At 37.9% G+C, this 20326-nt stretch overlaps 3 protein-coding genes and 1 long non-coding RNA gene across 4 annotated transcripts; all 4 read right to left on the bottom strand.

Annotated features, from left to right (window-relative positions):
* Positions 1-2592: 2592 nt before the first annotated feature.
* LOC146725530 (uncharacterized) lies at positions 2593-3136 on the bottom strand. Its single transcript, XR_014928685.1, has 2 exons — positions 2987-3136; positions 2593-2717 (listed from the first exon to the last, which is right to left on the bottom strand). It is a non-coding gene; the product is annotated as an uncharacterized LOC146725530 (long non-coding RNA).
* Positions 3137-3896: 760 nt separating this feature from the next.
* On the bottom strand, positions 3897-4505 carry LOC146725529 (uncharacterized). Its single transcript, XM_085496330.1, has one exon. The coding sequence runs from the start codon at positions 4503-4505 to the stop codon at positions 3897-3899; it is 609 nt and encodes a 202-aa protein (XP_085352456.1).
* A 27-nt stretch (positions 4506-4532) lies between these two features.
* LOC146725528 (uncharacterized) lies at positions 4533-4994 on the bottom strand. The gene has a single exon (XM_085496329.1). It carries the CDS (start codon positions 4992-4994, stop codon positions 4533-4535), a length of 462 nt encoding a protein of 153 aa, XP_085352455.1.
* A 112-nt stretch (positions 4995-5106) lies between these two features.
* LOC146725527 (uncharacterized) lies at positions 5107-9873 on the bottom strand. Its single transcript, XM_085496328.1, has one exon. It carries the CDS (start codon positions 9871-9873, stop codon positions 5107-5109), a length of 4767 nt encoding a protein of 1588 aa, XP_085352454.1.
* Positions 9874-20326: the final 10453 nt, after the last annotated feature.

Genomic DNA, 20326 nt, shown 5'->3' with positions numbered 1-20326 from the left:
CAAAGCCTCAGTTATCGCAGCTCTCTGATGGTAGACAAAGTTTCTATATCGACTCGGGTTGACAATGTTCTTGTTTCGTATTGAACTATTGAACTCTGCATACATGGTCCTGTTATATGTGTTAATACTAATAACCCTAATCAGACACATGTGCCAAAACTTCACTTACTAATTGTCATTTGATTGAGTGTAGGCACTCTGTATATCGACTGTGGTTTACAATGTCCTTGTTTCATTTTACACTATTGAACCCATCGTACAAACTAATAACACTAATCTACCTCGTATGGAACTTCACTAGTTATTAACTACTATGATATGTTATTGTCTGGATTTATTGAATTGTCTGAAAACGTATTGTTACAATAACGTCGTGCTATAGAGAGTTTAGTAATTGAAAATAATAAGTGAAAATAATAATTGCTTTTCCTTGCTTTGTACCTAGACTTGTTAAGCAGCAACTATCGGGATCCTTTTGACAAATATGGCAATGGACATTAAGTGTGACCCTTAAAATGTCATACATGCAGGTATTCTCTGAGGGTAAAAATTCGTAATCCATGAGAATGCCTCAATTATCCTCCACTCTTCAGAAATTGAAAAGTTCAAATACGTGGCAAAATCTATAATAGTATAATAAAGTCTCGGACTGTGTAACTATATATATGGATGGGTTTTCCATACCTTTTTTTTGTCATTTCAGGCGTTCCAGTTATTGAGATTTACCCATTTCCCCGCCTCTGTTTGGGTGAGCCGCGTGTATTGTGCTCCCAGCCAGTTTTTCTAACTAACACGCCTTGAAAAACTTTTGATCTATCTTTTGATACTCCAGATACCAAAAGTCAAAAAGTCTATCAATAGTGACTGTCAAGGTTAATACATGGGGAAATGCTATTCTGACATTTTTACAGATTAACTGTATTCTGGTCATTGGAGTCTTGTTTTTGAGGCATATTCCATAATGATGTTTGAGGGAGCAGTCAACGCAAATATAGCCCTCTCTTACAAGCCGACTTCGATTGGATGACTCGTTTAGTTCGCGCCATTAAACATGCGGTCTGAGAAGTTATTTCCATAGTATACTTTGTTAAAAAATCTCAGTCAGCAAAAATACAAAAGTGCAGCTGATTTCTACGTAACGCCTATACAGATGTGTGACAATCTCACTGAAATACCGTGCAGTACACGAGCATTTGTCTGCAGTGGATAATATAGGATTTTCATAATTTCTTAGTTCTGTCGTTGGTGCTGTGTTTTATCATGTATGACTCAACGAGTGATTTTATTCCACAGCGCCCTCATACTATAGTATCTCTTCATCAGATATACCACACATGATGCATGGTGGAAAATTATCTAGTTGCAAATGGGGACACCACATTTCACTATATGAATTTGGACATGTCGACATTGAGTTTCAAGACACATACCAACTTGTTTGTATCTAGTATGTTATTTATATTTGCTTGCAATGTAATATCAGCCCACATATATGTATCTCTTTGATTTGAGTGATTGAGTGTGTATACGTGCATCAGTCGATGTGCGTTTGTTCATTTGGACATGAAACCATTTACAGTCATTTGCATATCAATTTAATATGATATTATTCTTACTTCCGCTTCAAGAGAAACCATCAAAAGAAACATTTAATGGGTGGTGTTCACTATTTTCGAAACATGACATCATTTCATTTATACCACGGGGTCCATATATCTTTTTTCTACTGATTGTGCCATGTAGTGTACTGTACTTTTGTCGATTGTTTTGTGTGAATAAAGTTCGGCAATGGAGCATTGTGATTGGTCGAGAAGCACTAGGTGGTTTATAAGTGTTTTGTATATATTGCATATTGTTTTGTAGATTGTAAATTTCCCTATAGACTTTTGTACAAAGATCAACAATTGAGTAAGTCATTACTACTTAACTAGAATGTCTAACATAGTTTGTCTGCAAATACTATTACATTCAATACTTTTATTTAATTATTATTTATTTCTTACTTTATTTATATAACTGTATTATCTCTTTGTAAAAATTACATCTTTTATATTAACTTCAACATATTGCCTTTAAATATCATTATTATTAGCTGCACGTTTTCTATTGAAATTAAATAAGTAGAGGAATCACTGCAGGACACAGGAGTGTTGTGAGGACGTGGCTCATGTCACGTGATGTCAGTTTCTTATACAATGATTACTTTAATCAAATTCTGCATTCAACAAATCATTGTCAAAATTTCACAATATATTGAACCATGCCTGCTTTACGACTTCACTGCTTAAAATAATTCCATCTTCCGAACAACACACAGACACTCTTGGATCAACTGTCCTGAACAACCATTAATGAGTCAATGTGAAGCTACTTACAATAATGGACCCAAGGCCACTAAATATCACTAAACAGATTTTAACAGTAAAAATTCTTAAAGAATTAAAAGAGTTAAATTCACTTTTTACTATTTTATAAACTTATATTTTGATAATGTACTGATATGTTCAATATACAATAACATTATTGTTTGTAATAATAATAATAATTGTGTTATATGATGAGTGTCGATTAAGATATTGACAAGTCACTCAGTTCTATATCGCCAATATATCGTTTTATTAACTCTTTACTGTTCTCAACTTATTCACATGAATCACATTAAATCAGTCATGTGGTCCTTAATCACAGTTCCCATTGGCAATCACAATCACGTGAAACTGTGAAGCAAAATAAAACAATAACAATCTTAAGTGCACAAATACAATAACATATTATTCTGAATAGGATAGTGCGGTAACACGCCATCAACAGCTAATACAAGTGCGAACGAATTGGGGTCATAGGTCAGACCAACACAACACGACCATTTTATACCACTCGGGTTCACGATCAGAAAACTCTCGATTTCTCTTGCAAAAGACTTCAAAATTACACAAAATCATATCGACTGAAATCGGTGTATGTTCAAAAAACTATAAAATCATACCTCGTTTCCGGGTCACAGCTAATAGTCATGAAAAACTAGAGAAAGTGGACGCACATTACAACTGCGTCATAACTATTTAATCTTCGCTGGAGACCTTCAACCCCAGAGGGCGCTATGCACCAGAAGGTAAAACAGCACTTAAACAGCGCCAAAGCGCAAAACGAATAGACATCACTCCGCAGGAGTTACAATAATAATAATAATAATAATCTTTATTGCATAATCATATTATTTGGATATTGACTCAGAAAAAGAAAATTACAATAAAGATGAAATGTCTGCAATTTGTGCATGCATGTATACGATTTTAATTTCACCTAGTAGACTCTAGAACCTATACGTGGGAGGTAACTGGTGAATTTGAGCTATACGTGAGAGATACCCAACAGATCTTGGGATCTATACGTGGGAGGTAACTGGTGAATTTGAGTTATACGTGAGAGATACCCAACAGATCTTGGGATCTATACGTGGGAGGTAACTGGTGAATTTGAGTTATACGTGAGAGATACCCAACAGATCTTGGAACCTATACGTGGGAAGTAACTGGTGAATTTGAGTTATACGTGAGAGATACCCAACAGATCTTGGGATCTATACGTGGGAGGTAACTGGTGAATTTGAGTTATACGTGAGAGATACCCAACAGATCTTGGGATCTATACGTCATACCTCGTTTCCGGGTCACAGCTAATAGTCATGAAAAACTAGAGAAAGTGGACGCACATTACAACTGCGTCATAACTATTTAATCTTCGCTGGAGACCTTCAACCCCAGAGGGCGCTATGCACCAGAAGGTAAAACAGCGCCAAAGCGCAAAACGAATAGACATCACTCCACAGGAGTTACATGGCTCCCCTAAATTGGTAACAATTTACCATTTATCCAATGATATCTAATTAAATATAACTATGGCTTCTCGACTGGGATTTCCCCTTTTAGTAACAATATTAACTTGTGTACAGGTCTATCGTACACAGAACCTTTAGCAATCAGCCTAACTCTTCGAACAAGTCCGTCTTGTCCCACGAACGTCTCAATTACTCTGGCCATTGGCCATTGATATCTTGGTAAACTCTCATCTAACATCAGGACGATATCACCTTCTTGTAGGTTTGGTTGGGACTTCATCCATTTAGATCTCTGTTGTAGGGTTGGTAGAAATTCGACTCTCCATCGTCTCCGGAACTCATTAGATAGATACTGGACACATCTCCAACGCTGTCTACAGAAAAGATCTGCTTTCTGGAAAACTCCAGGGGGAGGTGAAACAACCTTCGATTTCAGCGTTAGTATCTGTCTAGGAGAAAGGGGTTGTAGAGAACTTGTCTTGGTCATATCGTCATAACTGAGGGGACGGCTATTCACAATAGCCTCGGCTTCTACCATTAATGTTCTCAACAACTCATCATCCAATTGATGACCATGAACAGATAGAAGTGCGGATAATGCATTCCGAGCTGACCGAATCATCCTTTCCCACACTCCTCCCATGTGACTCGAATGTGGGGAATTCATTTTGAAGGCTATCCAGTCACAGTTGTCCTATAACAACTCTCGACTGATCTTACTGTCATCCATCTCTCCTAACGCTGCAGCCAGGGCACCTTTAGCTCCAACAAAATTGGTGCCTTGATCACTTCTGAGTTGACGCACTGGACCTCGGCGACCAACAAAACGACGAAGTGCGTTCAAAAAGGAATCAGTACTAAGAGAATTTGCTACCTCTATATGAACTGCTCGTGAATTTAAACAAGTGAACAATACTCCATAACGTTTCAACTCACGTCTACCATCTTTAACAAAGAATGGGCCAAAGCAATCAACAGCACTATATGTAAAGGGGGCGACAGTCTCTAGCCTATCAACTGGTAAGTCAGACATTTTCTGACCCGACAACAACCCACGCAACTTTCTACAAGTTACACATTTCCAAACAACACTTCCTACGCTTGCCCTAGACGCTACTATCCAATAACCATAAGCTCGTATCTCATTAAGCGTCATTCCAGTGCCTGAATGACCGATTTTCTCATGGTAATGTAATATTAAGACCTTTGTAACATGCCCCTTCTTAGGAAGTAGAATAGGGTGGGCAACATCCTTTGGAAGGTTAGCTCTACGAATCCTTCCTCCTACACGTATAATTCCCTCCTCCTAGATAGGGATCTAGTCGGAATAATGAGCTTGTCTTCTTCACAGTTGGTACTGATCTAGAATTCTCCCTGGCAGGACTTGTAATTCTTGAACTCTGTCTCAACGTCTGTAACTCATCGGCAAAGTCTCTGCTCTGTACCATTTTGATAATCAGCTTTTCAGCCTGTTGCATCTCATCCACATTTACGGGAATGTAGTTTTGTTTAATCGTTGCTGAATTCATCAAGTGTACTTTCGGTTTTAAAATCTTGTGGTCTATTAACCTCTGTTTAAATCTTAAACAAACTGCTATGGCTCTCTTTAATCGATGCCAGTCAGAAAAGTACTCTACTCTACTCAGCATATCTTCATATTCATCTGGTATGGTGCTTGTATGCAGAACTGATACCGTCTTCTTAATCTCTGGGTCTGCATTATCAAGCATAAATGGCTCTGTCTTCGATGTAGAGCTCTGAGATTCTACTGTGGATAGAAGTACTGGACCTTTCCACCAGATAGAATTATGGATTAAATCATCTGCACTGGAACCTCTTGAAGCAATATCCGCTGGGTTCTTCTTTGATTCAATATATCTCCACTGACTTGGCTGTGTATGATCTTGAATTTTCTGTACCCTATTGGCTACAAATATGTGAAAGCGGGTAGACTTATTTGCAATGTACCCTAATACAACCTTGCTGTATGACCAAAAGAAATGAGAAATACCATCATACTTCAGTTCCTTATTCAAGAACTCACTCACCAACACAGAAGTGACTGCTGCTGTAAGCTCTAACCTTGGTATGGTGATTGGTTTCACAGGAACTACTCGAGACTTGGCCATCACTAAAGAACAAGAAACATTACCCAGATTATCTTGTAGCCTCAGGTAACTGCACTGACCATAGCCGAGAAGACTAGCATCAGAAAAATGATGCATCTCAACTGTACTAAGCTCAACAATATCATCACCTTTGTAACACCTAGGCACCTTGAGACAAGCCAAAAGAGACAACTCATGCCTCCACCTTTCCCATTGCGATCTTGTATCTTCTGGGACTGGATCATCCCAATCCATTCCATCCTTGGTTAATCTTTGCAAAATCCTTTTCCCCATAAGCAAAACTGGAGAGACCAAACCAAGGGGATCAAAAATCGAGCTAACAGTAAACAATATACCCCTGCGGGTGAAGGGTTTATCCTTTATCTCGATTCGAAACTGAAAAGTATCAGACTCTAAACACCAATACACACCAAGTGCTCTTTCCACTGGAAGATTATCATGACAAATATCAAAGCTCTGAATATCCTTGGCTCTCAGATCAACAGGGATATTCTCGACAACTCGTTTATCATTACTAGCAAATTTGTGGAGCTTAAATCCTCCCTTGGCACACAACTGTGAGCAACTTTCGATCAGATTGATAGCTTGGGTGGGATCAGGAACTGACTTGAGTCCATCATCCATGTAAAAGTCATTCCTCACAAAATCTGCTGCTTCTAGATTAGATTCATCACCATTAACATCTGCAGTAGTTTTCAATGCAAAGTTTGCACATGCTGGGGATGATGTCGCACCGAACAAGTGAACAGTCATTCTGTATTCTGAAGGTTCTTGGGTTAGGTCACCATCTTTCCACCAAAGAAACCCCAAATAATTGCGATCCTTAATATCAACACCGACCTGCATGAACATGGCTTCAATGTCACATATAATTGCCACAGGTTCCTTTCGGAAACGGCACAGAACACCAGTCAGGTTATTTAAGAGGTCTGGGCCCTGAAGTAGGTGATGATTAAGCAATTGTCCTTGATATTCAACACTACAATCGAACACAACTCGGACCTTCCCTGGCTTGTTGGGATTGTAAACACCATGGTGGGGGATGTACCATTTCAAATCGTTATCATGTTCTTTATCATGAGGGGCTGCTTCAGCATAACCACTATCTATAATATTACTCATGAATTCAACATAGTCTGTCTTCAACTGGTCATCCTTTAGTAACCTGTACTTCAGCCTTTGTAAACGTTTCTCTGCTTGAGCTCTGTTATTAGGGAGACTGATTTCAGGTTCTCTGAATGGGAGGGGCATTTCAAAATGGCCATCTTCTCTTTGGTGAATTCCATCTGTAACAATTTGTAGGAATTGTCTATCCTCCAGAGATATCTTATCTTCAGACTTCCTTTTGTTGAAATCTTGCTCAAACATTTTATTGACCTGTAAGGGGCTAATCTCCTTGACTTGGGTTCGGTAGGTGAAGTGACATCTTTTACCTTCAGTATTTATCACTTGACAGTAGCTACTCAGATCATAATCTGGACTATTCATTACACCAATGACGCCCCAGCCAAGATCGGTTCTAACTGCATAGGGATCGTCATCATCGCCAGGTATGACCTCCCTGGGTTTCAAAGCACGAGGACAATTCATACCAATCAGAAGACCAATCTCAATATCCTTTCTGAAAGGAGGTAAATACTTGGAAACTTGCATAAGATGTGGCCATCTGCTGACTGTATCAGGCCTTGCAATTTGGCTGTGACTGGCAGGTATACATTCTCGAGAGAAGACTGCTGGTAAGGCAATATTTATGGAACGGTCCATATTCATAACAACTAGTCCATCTATCTTGTTACACTCAATTACCTTTTCGGCCAGCATCGTTGATAACTTTATTTGAATGTTTGGACCATTTACGCCTATCTTCTCCATCATAGATTCTGTAATAAAACAAGAGTCAGACTGAGGATCCAACAGAGCATAAACAGTGGCTTGTTGGTTAGGTACGCTCTTATGGTGCAGGAAAACAGGAATTATAAGAGAATGGGAACATGGTAAAGAGGAATCCCTCTGGTGATCTATCTCGACTCTGTGTGAAGTGGCACATTCCAACCTAGGACTCGTATCAACAGAGACATCTTCATTATTTATTGGATCTCTGATGGCATTATAAGAGTAGTCATGTAGAAGGGTTGGGTGTAATCGCTTGCAGATATCACACATTTTCTTATTTCGGCAATCACATCTTCTGTGTCCCCATTTAAAACAGGCTAAACATAAACCATGTTTTATCACTGTGGCATATCTATCCTTCAATGTCATTCTTTGAAATTGCTTACAGTACACCAAATCATGTGTTTCTTTACACAATACACATCGTTTCAGGTTACCAGTGAAGCCAGTCTGAGTGGCTGAGTCTCCTTGAGTATTCTTTGTTTCTCCTGTTGCTGTTGCCAAACTCTTAGTTGCTGTCCATTTCTTACCACTTCTCGTCTTTGTCTCTGTCTTGCTGTCATCATAATTCACATTCAAAGGACTGCAAGCTATACGTGCTTCTTTGCTGATAAAACTACAAAGCTGAGAGAAGGAAGGATATGACTGGTTTAGGGGATCGGTCAAACAGCCATCAACAATTCTTAACCACTTTTCACCTATTGACTTTGGTAGCTTTCGAAGTATTTTTCTATGCTCTTCGGGATCATTCAGAACCACAAGGTAGTTAACTGTATTCATTGCAGACTGACAATGCTGAAGAAAATCAGAAAATCGCCTTAACTCAATACTGTTACCATACTTGATGTATGGCCAGTCATTTATTTTCTTTCTGTAGGTGTCAGCGACCATCAGTGGATTACCATAGCGCTCAGCTAGGATTTGTTTTGCCTTAATGTAGGCCTCAGTAGGGTCTAAAGTCAGTAGACCTTGTACTGCTGTTTTAGCCTCACCACTTGTATACTTTCTGAGGTAATACAACCTATCTGTGGCCAACGGTTTCCTATCTTCAATCAGGATCTCAAAGGATCGTATCCACGCTGGGTAATCATATATGTTGCCACTAAAAACTTTTGGTTCCTTCCTAGGAAGATCATCTTGTCTACTAGCTAACAAATCAGCAAGTTTTGATAAAACATCAACTTCAACCTTACCATTTCCATGATTAGAGGATGCAAGTGGTTGTTGACATGATGATTTATTTGGAGTTAATAAGGTGTTGAACTCACGCTGTGGCTGGGTGTATATACACTCGTGTTTAACAGCATTAATATCAGTGAGAACATCATTAAGAGGGGTGCTTACATTTGTTTTAATGTCAGGTTTAAACTTGACCTCTGACCCATATTCATACTGTTCAAAGTCGTCTATGACCTTTGCTCTCGCATCACTTACAGCTATTTCTGCCTTTAATCTTAACTCTTCTTCTAGCCGCTTTAACTCCAATCGAGATAATTCAGTTTCATTTGCCAATCTTTGTTTTTCTATATCTAACTTGTGTCTTTCTTGTGATGCCGCCATTCTTGTGGCTAACTCAGCTTTACGTTGTTCTTCTTTTAGTCTCATTAGACTGGTGTTAGACTGCAAGGATGAGAGACTACCACACCTGCTTGTCTGAGAAAGCGAGTCACACTTTTCATCATCCTCTGTGAAGGAACTAACTTCTTCAAATGCGGCCAGGTCTTCTTGTACAGCAGTTTTAAACATCTCCATATTTTGTCTTTGCTCAGAAAATAATTGATCATGTTGAGGCAATTCACTCTCACTTAACAACTCTCTGTATTTCTGTTCAGAGAGACTGAACCGTTCTGAGAGTAGTAACCACTTCCTATAATGCCTATGTACCAACCTGGCATTCTCTTTAGCATTCAGCATCCTATAAATTTCATCCATCTTAAGGTGTAGCTGGTTATAAGATGTCTCGTATAATTTCTGTTTCTGTTGGGATTCATACTGGAAGCCCTTCTCTGTCATCCTTACGGGCCTACCAAATCTACTCACATATTGCGTGTCTTTTCCACTTGCCATGACTTTCAATAGTCCAACGGGCGAGTTTTACTGTGTTATATGATGAGTGTCGATTAAGATATTGACAAGTCACTCAGTTCTATATCGCCAATATATCGTTTTATTAACTCTTTACTGTTCTCAACTTATTCACATGAATCACATTAAATCCGCCATGTGGTCCTTAATCACAGTTCCCATTGGCAATCACAATCACGTAAAACTGTGAAGCAAAATAAAACAATAACAATCTTAAGTACACAAATACAATAACATATTATTCTGAATAGGATAGTGCGGTAAAACGCCATCAACAGCTAATACAAGTGCGAACGAATTGGGGTCATAGGTCAGACCAACACAACACGACCATTTTATACCACTCGGGTTCACGATCAGAAAACTCTCCATTTCTCTTGCAAAAGACTTCAAAATTACACAAAATCATATCGACTGAAATCGGTGTATGTTCAAAAAACTATAAAATCATACCTCGTTTCCGGGTCACAGCTAATAGTCATGAAAAACTAGAGAAAGTGGACGCACATTACAACTGCGTCATAACTATTTAATCTTCGCTGGAGACCTTCAACCCCAGAGGGCGCTATGCACCAGAAGGTAAAACAGCACTTAAACAGCGCCAAAGCGCAAAACGAATAGACATCACTCCGCAGGAGTTACAATAATAATAATCTTTATTGCATAATCATATTATTTGGATATTGACTCAGAAAAAGAAAATTACAATAAAGATGAAATGTCTGCAATTTGTGCATGCATGTATACGATTTTAATTTCACCTAGTAGACTCTGGAACCTATACGTGGGAGGTAACTGGTGAATTTGAGTTATACGTGAGAGATACCCAACAGATCTTGGGATCTATACGTGGGAGGTAACTGGTGAATTTGAGTTATACGTGAGAGATACCCAACAGATCTTGGGATCTATACGTGGGAGGTAACTGGTGAATTTGAGTTATACGTGAGAGATACCCAACAGATCTTGGAACCTATACGTGGGAAGTAACTGGTGAATTTGAGTTATACGTGAGAGATACCCAACAGATCTTGGGATCTATACGTGGGAGGTAACTGGTGAATTTGAGTTATACGTGAGAGATACCCAACAGATCTTGGAACTTATACGTGGGAGGTAACTGGTGAATTTGAGTTATACGTGAGAGATACCTAACGGATCTTGGAACCTATACGTGGGAGGTAACTGGTGAATTTGAGTTATACGTGAGAGATACCCAACAGATCTTGGGATCTATACGTGGGAGGTAACTGGTGAATTTGAGTTATACGTGAGAGATACCCAACAGATCTTGGGATCTATACGTGGGAGGTAATTGGTGAATTTGAGTTATACTCTTACTTACTGTTTTTTTTGTTTTTGTTTTTTATCTGCCATTCCACAATGAAGTCCAGTTTATATTTTCGACTTGGAATATTTATGGCAGTCTAGTCCAGAAAATTAATGACGTAGATTTTTTAAATAGTATTAGTGATTTTGATTTTGTTAGTTTAGTTGAAACCAAAACTAATTTTGGTTCAAAGATTAAAATCCCCAACTATTGCCACTTTCATTCCTTTATGAGGGAAAAACATAAAAATGCTCGTACCAACTCTGGTGGGATTGTTATGTATTTTAAAAACTTGTATTAACAGGGTGTAAAACAAATGGCAAGTAGCAGTGATGACTTTATCTGGGCTCGCCTAGATAAAGAATTCTTTCAACTAGATGAAGATATATTTCTGTGTGCATTATACTTGAGTCCTCAGTCATCCAGCATTTTTCGTTGGAAAAATTCTAACCTATTTGAACTACTGGAAAATGATATCACAAGATATTCTCAATTTGGCTCAGTAATGCTTACGGGAGACTTTAATGCACGTATAAAAAATGAAAAAGATGTGGCATCTTTCAACAACCCTATTTACCAGCAGTCTGGAAATACTAAAAACCCATACAGAGAAAGAACAACACAAGATCTAACAGTTAAAAACCAGTATGGTAACCAACTGATAGAACTGTGTATTGGTGCAGACCTAATTATACTAAATGGAAGGTGCATAGGGGACCTCACTGGCAAATTTACCTGCTATCAAAGCAAAGGACGTAGTATTGTAGATTATAGTATTGTTAGTAGCAACTTATTTAAACACATTTCCTTTTTTCAAATACATCCACTTAATTTGACACTTTCGGATCACTGTCAAATGTCTTTTCTTCTTCAAACAAATGCTGTAACGAATTGTGAAACTGCTAAAACTAATCAAAATAATTATACTACAATTCATGGCCCGAAATACTTTTATTCTTGGCATGATAATTCCAAACTTCTTTATAATGATGCTTTACACAGCAAAGAGATTTGTAAGCTAATCAATAATTTCTCCAATGCAAACTTTGATGACACACAACAGGCAGTTGATGAAGCAGAACATTTACTCTCAAATATTTACCATGAGGCAGCTGGTAAAAGTCATAAAAAAAAACTTTATTAGAAAAAACAAAAAACATCAAAAAATTAAACCAAAATGGTACTCCAATGAACTTGGCAATCTTAAAAAAGATGTCCAGAAAATATCCAGGAAATTAAGTTCGGACCCATACAATAATGATCTGAGAAACAACTGCTATAGTCTGAAAAAGAAATACAAACAAATGGTTAAGAAAACGAAAAGAAACTATAAAAAAAATATACTAAATAAACTTGAAGAGATGGGTAATTCTTCTCCAAAGGAATATTGGAATTTGATCAAGGAGCTTAGAAATGGTCAAATTAATAATGACAGTGAAAACATTGAAGACCAAAAATGGTATGAACATTTCAGACAATTAAATGCAATAAATAATACTGATGAAAGCACTTTAAACGAAGAGATTGCTAAGCTTGAAAAGGAAATTAAACCTATTACTGAGCTAGACCAAAATATTTCACAGTTAGAAATACAAACTGCAATTAGCAACTTGAAAAATAAAAAATCTCCAGGCATTGATAATATTAGAAATGAGATGATTAAAACAGGGAGAAATGTGCTCATCAAACCTCTACAAAAAATGTTCAATCTCATCCTAACGAGTGGCCATTTCCCTAGCTCTTGGAATTTGGGCATTATCACTCCAATATTTAAAAAAGGGGAAAAATCTGATCCAGGCAACTACAGAGGGATAACTCTCTTAAACAGTCTTAGCAAGCTCTTCACAGCCGTATTGAAACAAAGGTTGACCAAACATGTAAAAAGCAATAATATCATAATTAAAGAGCAAATTGGTTTTCTTCCAAAATTCAGCACAGCGGACCATATCTTTGTTCTCAAACAGCTAATAACAAAATATCTTAATAAAGGAAACTATTTATTTGCATGTTTCATCGACTTTAAGAAGGCGTTTGATTCCATTTGGCACCTCGGTCTTTTATATAAACTTCACAAAAAACAAAATCTCAGGAAAATTTCACAACATAATTAAATCTATTTATCAGAATGCCACTGGCTGTGTTAAACTAAAAGGTGGTTTGACTGCTAGCTTTCCAGTTCAAAGGGGTATCAGACAGGGAGATGGTTTAATCCCACTCCTTTTCAATCTTTTCATTAATGATATCAAATGCCAGATAGAATCATCCAATAATGAACCCCCTTTACTTGTAAACAATCATTTGTCATGTTTGATGTATGCGGATGACCTCCTCCTCCTATCACAATCTAAAAATGGTCTGCAAAATGCAATACGCACAGTGGAAACATACTGCAAACAATGGAAACTAGATATCAATGTGTCAAAATCAAAAATTATCATTTTCAACAAGCAAGGTAAAATATTAAGTAAGTTTCGATTTCAAATCAATAGCCAAAAATTGGAAAACGTCTCATCATACTCCTACCTTGGTGTTAAAATCAATGCTACTGGTAAACTGAACAGAGCTCAAGAAGACCTTAGTCACAGAGCAATGAAGGCACTTTTTAAACTAAAACAATTACTCTATGCAGACCCAAATATTCCAATCAAAACACATCTGAAATTGTTTGATGCTATGGTTAAACCAATTTTACTCTACTGTAGCGAAATCTGAGCAAGCGATATTATTAATATGTACTCAACAGACTTGTTTAAACAATCCTTGCCTATGGAAAAATTACATCACAAAATGTGCAAGTACCTACTACAAGTAAACTGTAAAGCCACAAACTTGGCATGTTTACTTGAACTGGGAAGATATCCACTTATCATCTCAAGCATCAAACGTATGATTAACTACTGGCTGAAAATAAAACATATGGATGAAACCACTCTGATCTCTGAGGCCTACAAACCTGGCACCAATTTGGACAAAGAAAACGTCAGTAATTGGACCACAGGCATAAAAAAATTACTGAACCTTTTGGAAATTAGTGATGTTTGCGAAAAAACCAGTATTATCCCATTAGCTACAAAAAACTAAAAAATATGTTTGAGAAACACTGCACAGAAACAATGCATAATGACAATAAAGGCACTAATCACAAAAATAAACTTCGTACCTACAGACAGCTGAAAACTGATTTTGCACTTGAAAAATACCTTGAAATTATTAAAAACCCCATCCACAGATCATCTATGACTAAACTGAGGATAAGTGCCCACATACTTCAGATTGAAGTTGGGCGATATCACAACATAGATGTCTTAAATAGAACATGCCCTGTCTGTGACTCCAATGAAATTGCAGATGAAGAACACTTCCTCTTCAATTGTAACCAGTACAAATTTGAAAGAGATGCTTTGTTTGAAAACGTAAACTTATCCGGTAATCTGAAAGCACTTCTCAATAACAAAAATTCTGAAACCGTCCAAGCAATTGCCAAGTTTATCAGCGACTGTTTCAATAAAAGAGAGAATTTCATGAAAAGCAATTTACCAGCTGCCTCAAAATAACACCAAAAAAATATTTATATAATAATATTTTCACAGTATTACTATTTATTTCTTTTTTATTATTATTATTACTTATGTATTTTATTGTTCCTTATATCCTTATTGTATTCTAATCTAGATCCCAGAAGGGATACGATATCAATAAAGGTTGTTATTATTACGTGAGAGATACCCAACAGATCTTGGGATCTATACGTGGGAGGTAACTGGTGAATTTGAGTTATACGTGAGAGATACCCAACAGATCTTGGGATCTATACGTGGGAGGTAACTGGTGAATTTGAGTTATACGTGAGAGATACCCAACAGATCTTGGAACCTATACGTGGGAGGTAACTGGTGAATTTGAGTTATACGTGAGAGATACCCAACAGATCTTGGGATCTATACGTGGGTGGTAACTGGTGAATTTGAGTTATACGTGAGAGATACCCAACAGATCTTGGGATCTATACGTGGGAGGTAACTGGTGAATTTGAGTTATACGTGAGAGATACCCAACAGATCTTGGGATCTATACGTGGGAGGTAACTGGTGAATTTGAGTTATACGTGAGAGATACCCAACAGATCTTGGAACCTATACGTGGGAGGTAACTGGTGAATTTGAGTTATACGTGAGAGATACCCAACAGATCTTGGGATCTATACGTGGGAGGTAACTGGTGAATTTGAGTTATACGTGAGAGATACCCAACAGATCTTGGGACCTATACGTGGGAGGTAACTGGTGAATTTGAGTTATACGTGAGAGATACCCAACAGATCTTGGAACCTATACGTGGGAGGTAACTGGTGAATTTGAGTTATACGTGAGAGATACCCAACAGATCTTGGGATCTATACGTGGGAGGTAACTGGTGAATTTGAGTTATACGTGAGAGATACCCAACAGATCTTGGGATCTATACGTGGGAGGTAACTGGTGAATTTGAGTTGTACGTGTTAAAATGGGTCTGAAGTCACTCTGGATAAGTACGTACATAACCGACCAATCTTGGACTTTATTTCAATATGTTGGTCAGGGTTCTGACCCTGTGTATTTTTCGGTGGGTACCGTTTAATTTCATTACCCTGGCTACGTGTTAAAATGGTTATGAATTCACTCTGGATAAGTACGTACATAACCGACCAATCTTGGACTTTATTTCAATATGTTGGTCAGGGTTCTGACCCTGTGTATTTTTCGGTGGGTACCGTTTAATTTCATTACCCTGGCTACGTGTTAAAATGGGTCTGAAGTCACTCTGGATAAGTACGTACATAACCGACCAATCTTGGACTTTATTTCAATATGTTGGTCAGGGTTCAGACCCTGTGTATTTTTCGGTGGGTACCGTTTAATTTCATTACCCTGGCTACGTGTTAAAATGGTTATGAATTCATTTTGGATAAGTACGTACGTAACCGACCAATCTTGGACTTTATTTCAATATGTTGGTCAGGGTTCTGACCCTGTGTATTTTTCGGTGGGTACCGTTTAATTTCATTACCCTGGCTACGTGTTAAAATGGTTATGAATTCATTTTGGATAAGTACGTACATAACCGACCAATCTTGGACTTTATTTCAATATGTTGGTCAGGGTTCAGACCCTGTGTATTTTTCGGTGGGTACCGTTTAATTTCATTACCCTGGCTACGTGTTAAAATGGTTATGAATTCATTTTGGATAAGTACGTACATAACCGACCAATCTTGGACTTTATTTCAATATGTTGGTCAGGGTTCAGACCCTGTGTATTTTTCGGTGGGTACCGTTTAATTTCATTACCCTGGCTACGTGTTAAAATGGTTATGAATTCATTTTGGATAAGTACGTACATAACCGACCAATCTTGGACTTTATTTCAATATGTTGGTCAGGGTTCTGACCCTGTGTATTTTTCGGTGGGTACCGTTTAATTTCATTACCCTGGCTACGTGTTAAAATGGTTATGAATTCACTCTGGATAAGTACGTACATAACCGACCAATCTTGGACTTTATTTCAATATGTTGGTCAGGGTTCAGACCCTGTGTATTTTTCGGTGGGTACCGTTTAATTTCATTACCCTGGCTACGTGTTAAAATGGTTATGAATTCACTCTGGATAAGTACGTACATAACCGACCAATCTTGGACTTTATTTCAATATGTTGGTCAGGGTTCAGACCCTGTGTATTTTTCGGTGGGTACCGTTTAATTTCATTACCCTGGCTACGTGTTAAAATGGGTCTGAAGTCACTCTGGATAAGTACGTACATAACCGACCAATCTTGGACTTTATTTCAATATGTTGGTCAGGGTTCTGACCCTGTGTATTTTTCGGTGGGTACCGTTTAATTTCATTACCCTGGCTACGTGTTAAAATGGTTATGAATTCATTTTGGATAAGTACGTACATAACCGACCAATCTTGGACTTTATATTTCAATGTGTTGGTCAGGGTTCTGACCCTGTGTATTTTTCGGTGGGTACCGTTTAATTTCATTACCCTGGCTACGTGTTAAAATGGTTATGAATTCATTTTGGATAAGTACGTACATAACCGACCAATCTTGGACTTTATTTCAATATGTTGGTCAGGGTTCAGACCCTGTGTATTTTTCGGTGGGTACCGTTTAATTTCATTACCCTGGCTACGTGTTAAAATGGGTCTGAAGTCACTCTGGATAAGTACGTACATAACCGACCAATCTTGGACTTTATTTCAATATGTTGGTCAGGGTTCTGACCCTGTGTATTTTTCGGTGGGTACCGTTTAATTTCATTACCCTGGCTACGTGTTAAAATGGTTATGAATTCATTTTGGATAAGTACGTACATAACCGACCAATCTTGGACTTTATATTTCAATGTGTTGGTCAGGGTTCTGACCCTGTGTATTTTTCGGTGGGTACCGTTTAATTTCATTACCCTGGCTACGTGTTAAAATGGTTATGAATTCATTTTGGATAAGTACGTACATAACCGACCAATCTTGGACTTTATTTCAATATGTTGGTCAGGGTTCAGACCCTGTGTATTTTTCGGTGGGTACCGTTTAATTTCATTACCCTGGCTACGTGTTAAAATGGTTATGAATTCATTTTGGATAAGTACGTACATAACCGACCAATCTTGGACTTTATTTCAATATGTTGGTCAGGGTTCAGACCCTGTGTATTTTTCGGTGGGTACCGTTTAATTTCATTACCCTGGCTACGTGTTAAAATGGTTATGAATTCACTCTGGATAAGTACGTACATAACCGACCAATCTTGGACTTTATTTCAATATGTTGGTCAGGGTTCTGACTCTGTGTATTTTTCGGTGGGTACCGTTTAATTTCACCACCCTGGCTACGTGTTAAAATGGGTATGAATTCATTTTGGATAAGTACGTACATAACCGACCAATCTTGGACTTTATTTCAATGTGTTGGTCAGGGTTCTGACCCTGTGTATTTTTCGGTGGGTACCGTTTAATTTCATTACCCTGGCTACGTGTTAAAATGGGTCTGAAGTCACTCTGGATAAGTACGTACATAACCGACCAATCTTGGACTTTATTTCAATATGTTGGTCAGGGTTCTGACCCTGTGTATTTTTCGGTGGGTACCGTTTAATTTCATTACCTTGGCTACGTGTTAAAATGGTTATGAATTCATTTTGGATAAGTACGTACATAACCGACCAATCTTGGACTTTATATTTCAATGTGTTGGTCAGGGTTCTGACCCTGTGTATTTTTCGGTGGGTACCGTTTAATTTCATTACCCTGGCTACGTGTTAAAATGGTTATGAATTCATTTTGGATAAGTACGTACATAACCGACCAATCTTGGACTTTATTTCAATATGTTGGTCAGGGTTCAGACCCTGTGTATTTTTCGGTGGGTACCGTTTAATTTCATTACCCTGGCTACGTGTTAAAATGGTTATGAATTCATTTTGGATAAGTACGTACATAACCGACCAATCTTGGACTTTATTTCAATATGTTGGTCAGGGTTCAGACCCTGTGTATTTTTCGGTGGGTACCGTTTAATTTCATTACCCTGGCTACGTGTTAAAATGGTTATGAATTCACTCTGGATAAGTACGTACATAACCGACCAATCTTGGACTTTATTTCAATATGTTGGTCAGGGTTCTGACCCTGTGTATTTTTCGGTGGGTACCGTTTAATTTCATTACCCTGGCTACGTGTTAAAATGGTTATGAATTCATTTTGGATAAGTACGTACATAACCGACCAATCTTGGACTTTATTTCAATATGTTGGTCAGGGTTCAGACCCTGTGTATTTTTCGGTGGGTACCGTTTAATTTCATTACCCTGGCTACGTGTTAAAATGGTTATGAATTCATTTTGGATAAGTACGTACATAACCGACCAATCTTGGACTTTATTTCAATATGTTGGTCAGGGTTCTGACCCTGTGTATTTTTCGGTGGGTACCGTTTAATTTCATTACCCTGGCTACGTGTTAAAATGGTTATGAATTCACTCTGGATAAGTACGTACATAACCGACCAATCTTGGACTTTATTTCAATATGTTGGTCAGGGTTCAGACCCTGTGTATTTTTCGGTGGGTACCGTTTAATTTCATTACCCTGGCTACGTGTTAAAATGGTTATGAATTCATTTTGGATAAGTTACGTACATAACCGACCAATCTTGGACTTTATTTCAATATGTTGGTCAGGGTTCTGACCCTGTGTATTTTTCGGTGGGTACCGTTTAATTTCATTACCCTGGCTACGTGTTAAAATGGTTATGAATTCACTCTGGATAAGTACGTACATAACCGACCAATCTTGGACTTTATTTCAATATGTTGGTCAGGGTTCTGACCCTGTGTATTTTTCGGTGGGTACCGTTTAATTTCATTACCCTGGCTACGTGTTAAAATGGTTATGAATTCATTTTGGATAAGTACGTACATAACCGACCAATCTTGGACTTTATATTTCAATGTGTTGGTCAGGGTTCTGACCCTGTGTATTTTTCGGTGGGTACCGTTTAATTTCATTACCCTGGCTACGTGTTAAAATGGTTATGAATTCATTTTGGATAAGTACGTACATAACCGACCAATCTTGGACTTTATTTCAATATGTTGGTCAGGGTTCTGACCCTGTGTATTTTTCGGTGGGTACCGTTTAATTTCATTACCCTGGCTACGTGTTAAAATGGTTATGAATTCATTTTGGATAAGTACGTACATAACCGACCAATCTTGGACTTTATTTCAATATGTTGGTCAGGGTTCTGACCCTGTGTATTTTTCGGTGGGTACCGTTTAATTTCATTACCCTGGCTACGTGTTAAAATGGTTATGAATTCATTTTGGATAAGTACGTACATAACCGACCAATCTTGGACTTTATTTCAATGTGTTGGTCAGGGTTCTGACCCTGTGTATTTTTCGGTGGGTACCGTTTAATTTCATTACCCTGGCTACGTGTTAAAATGGTTATGAATTCATTTTGGATAAGTACGTACGTAACCGACCAATCTTGGACTTTATT

Source organism: Saccoglossus kowalevskii, unplaced genomic scaffold (assembly GCF_978046115.1).
Source record: "Saccoglossus kowalevskii unplaced genomic scaffold, keSacKowa6.1 SCAFFOLD_144, whole genome shotgun sequence".
NCBI classification, from domain to species: domain Eukaryota; kingdom Metazoa; phylum Hemichordata; class Enteropneusta; family Harrimaniidae; genus Saccoglossus; species Saccoglossus kowalevskii.
This window is presented reverse-complemented; position numbering and strand designations above follow the sequence as displayed.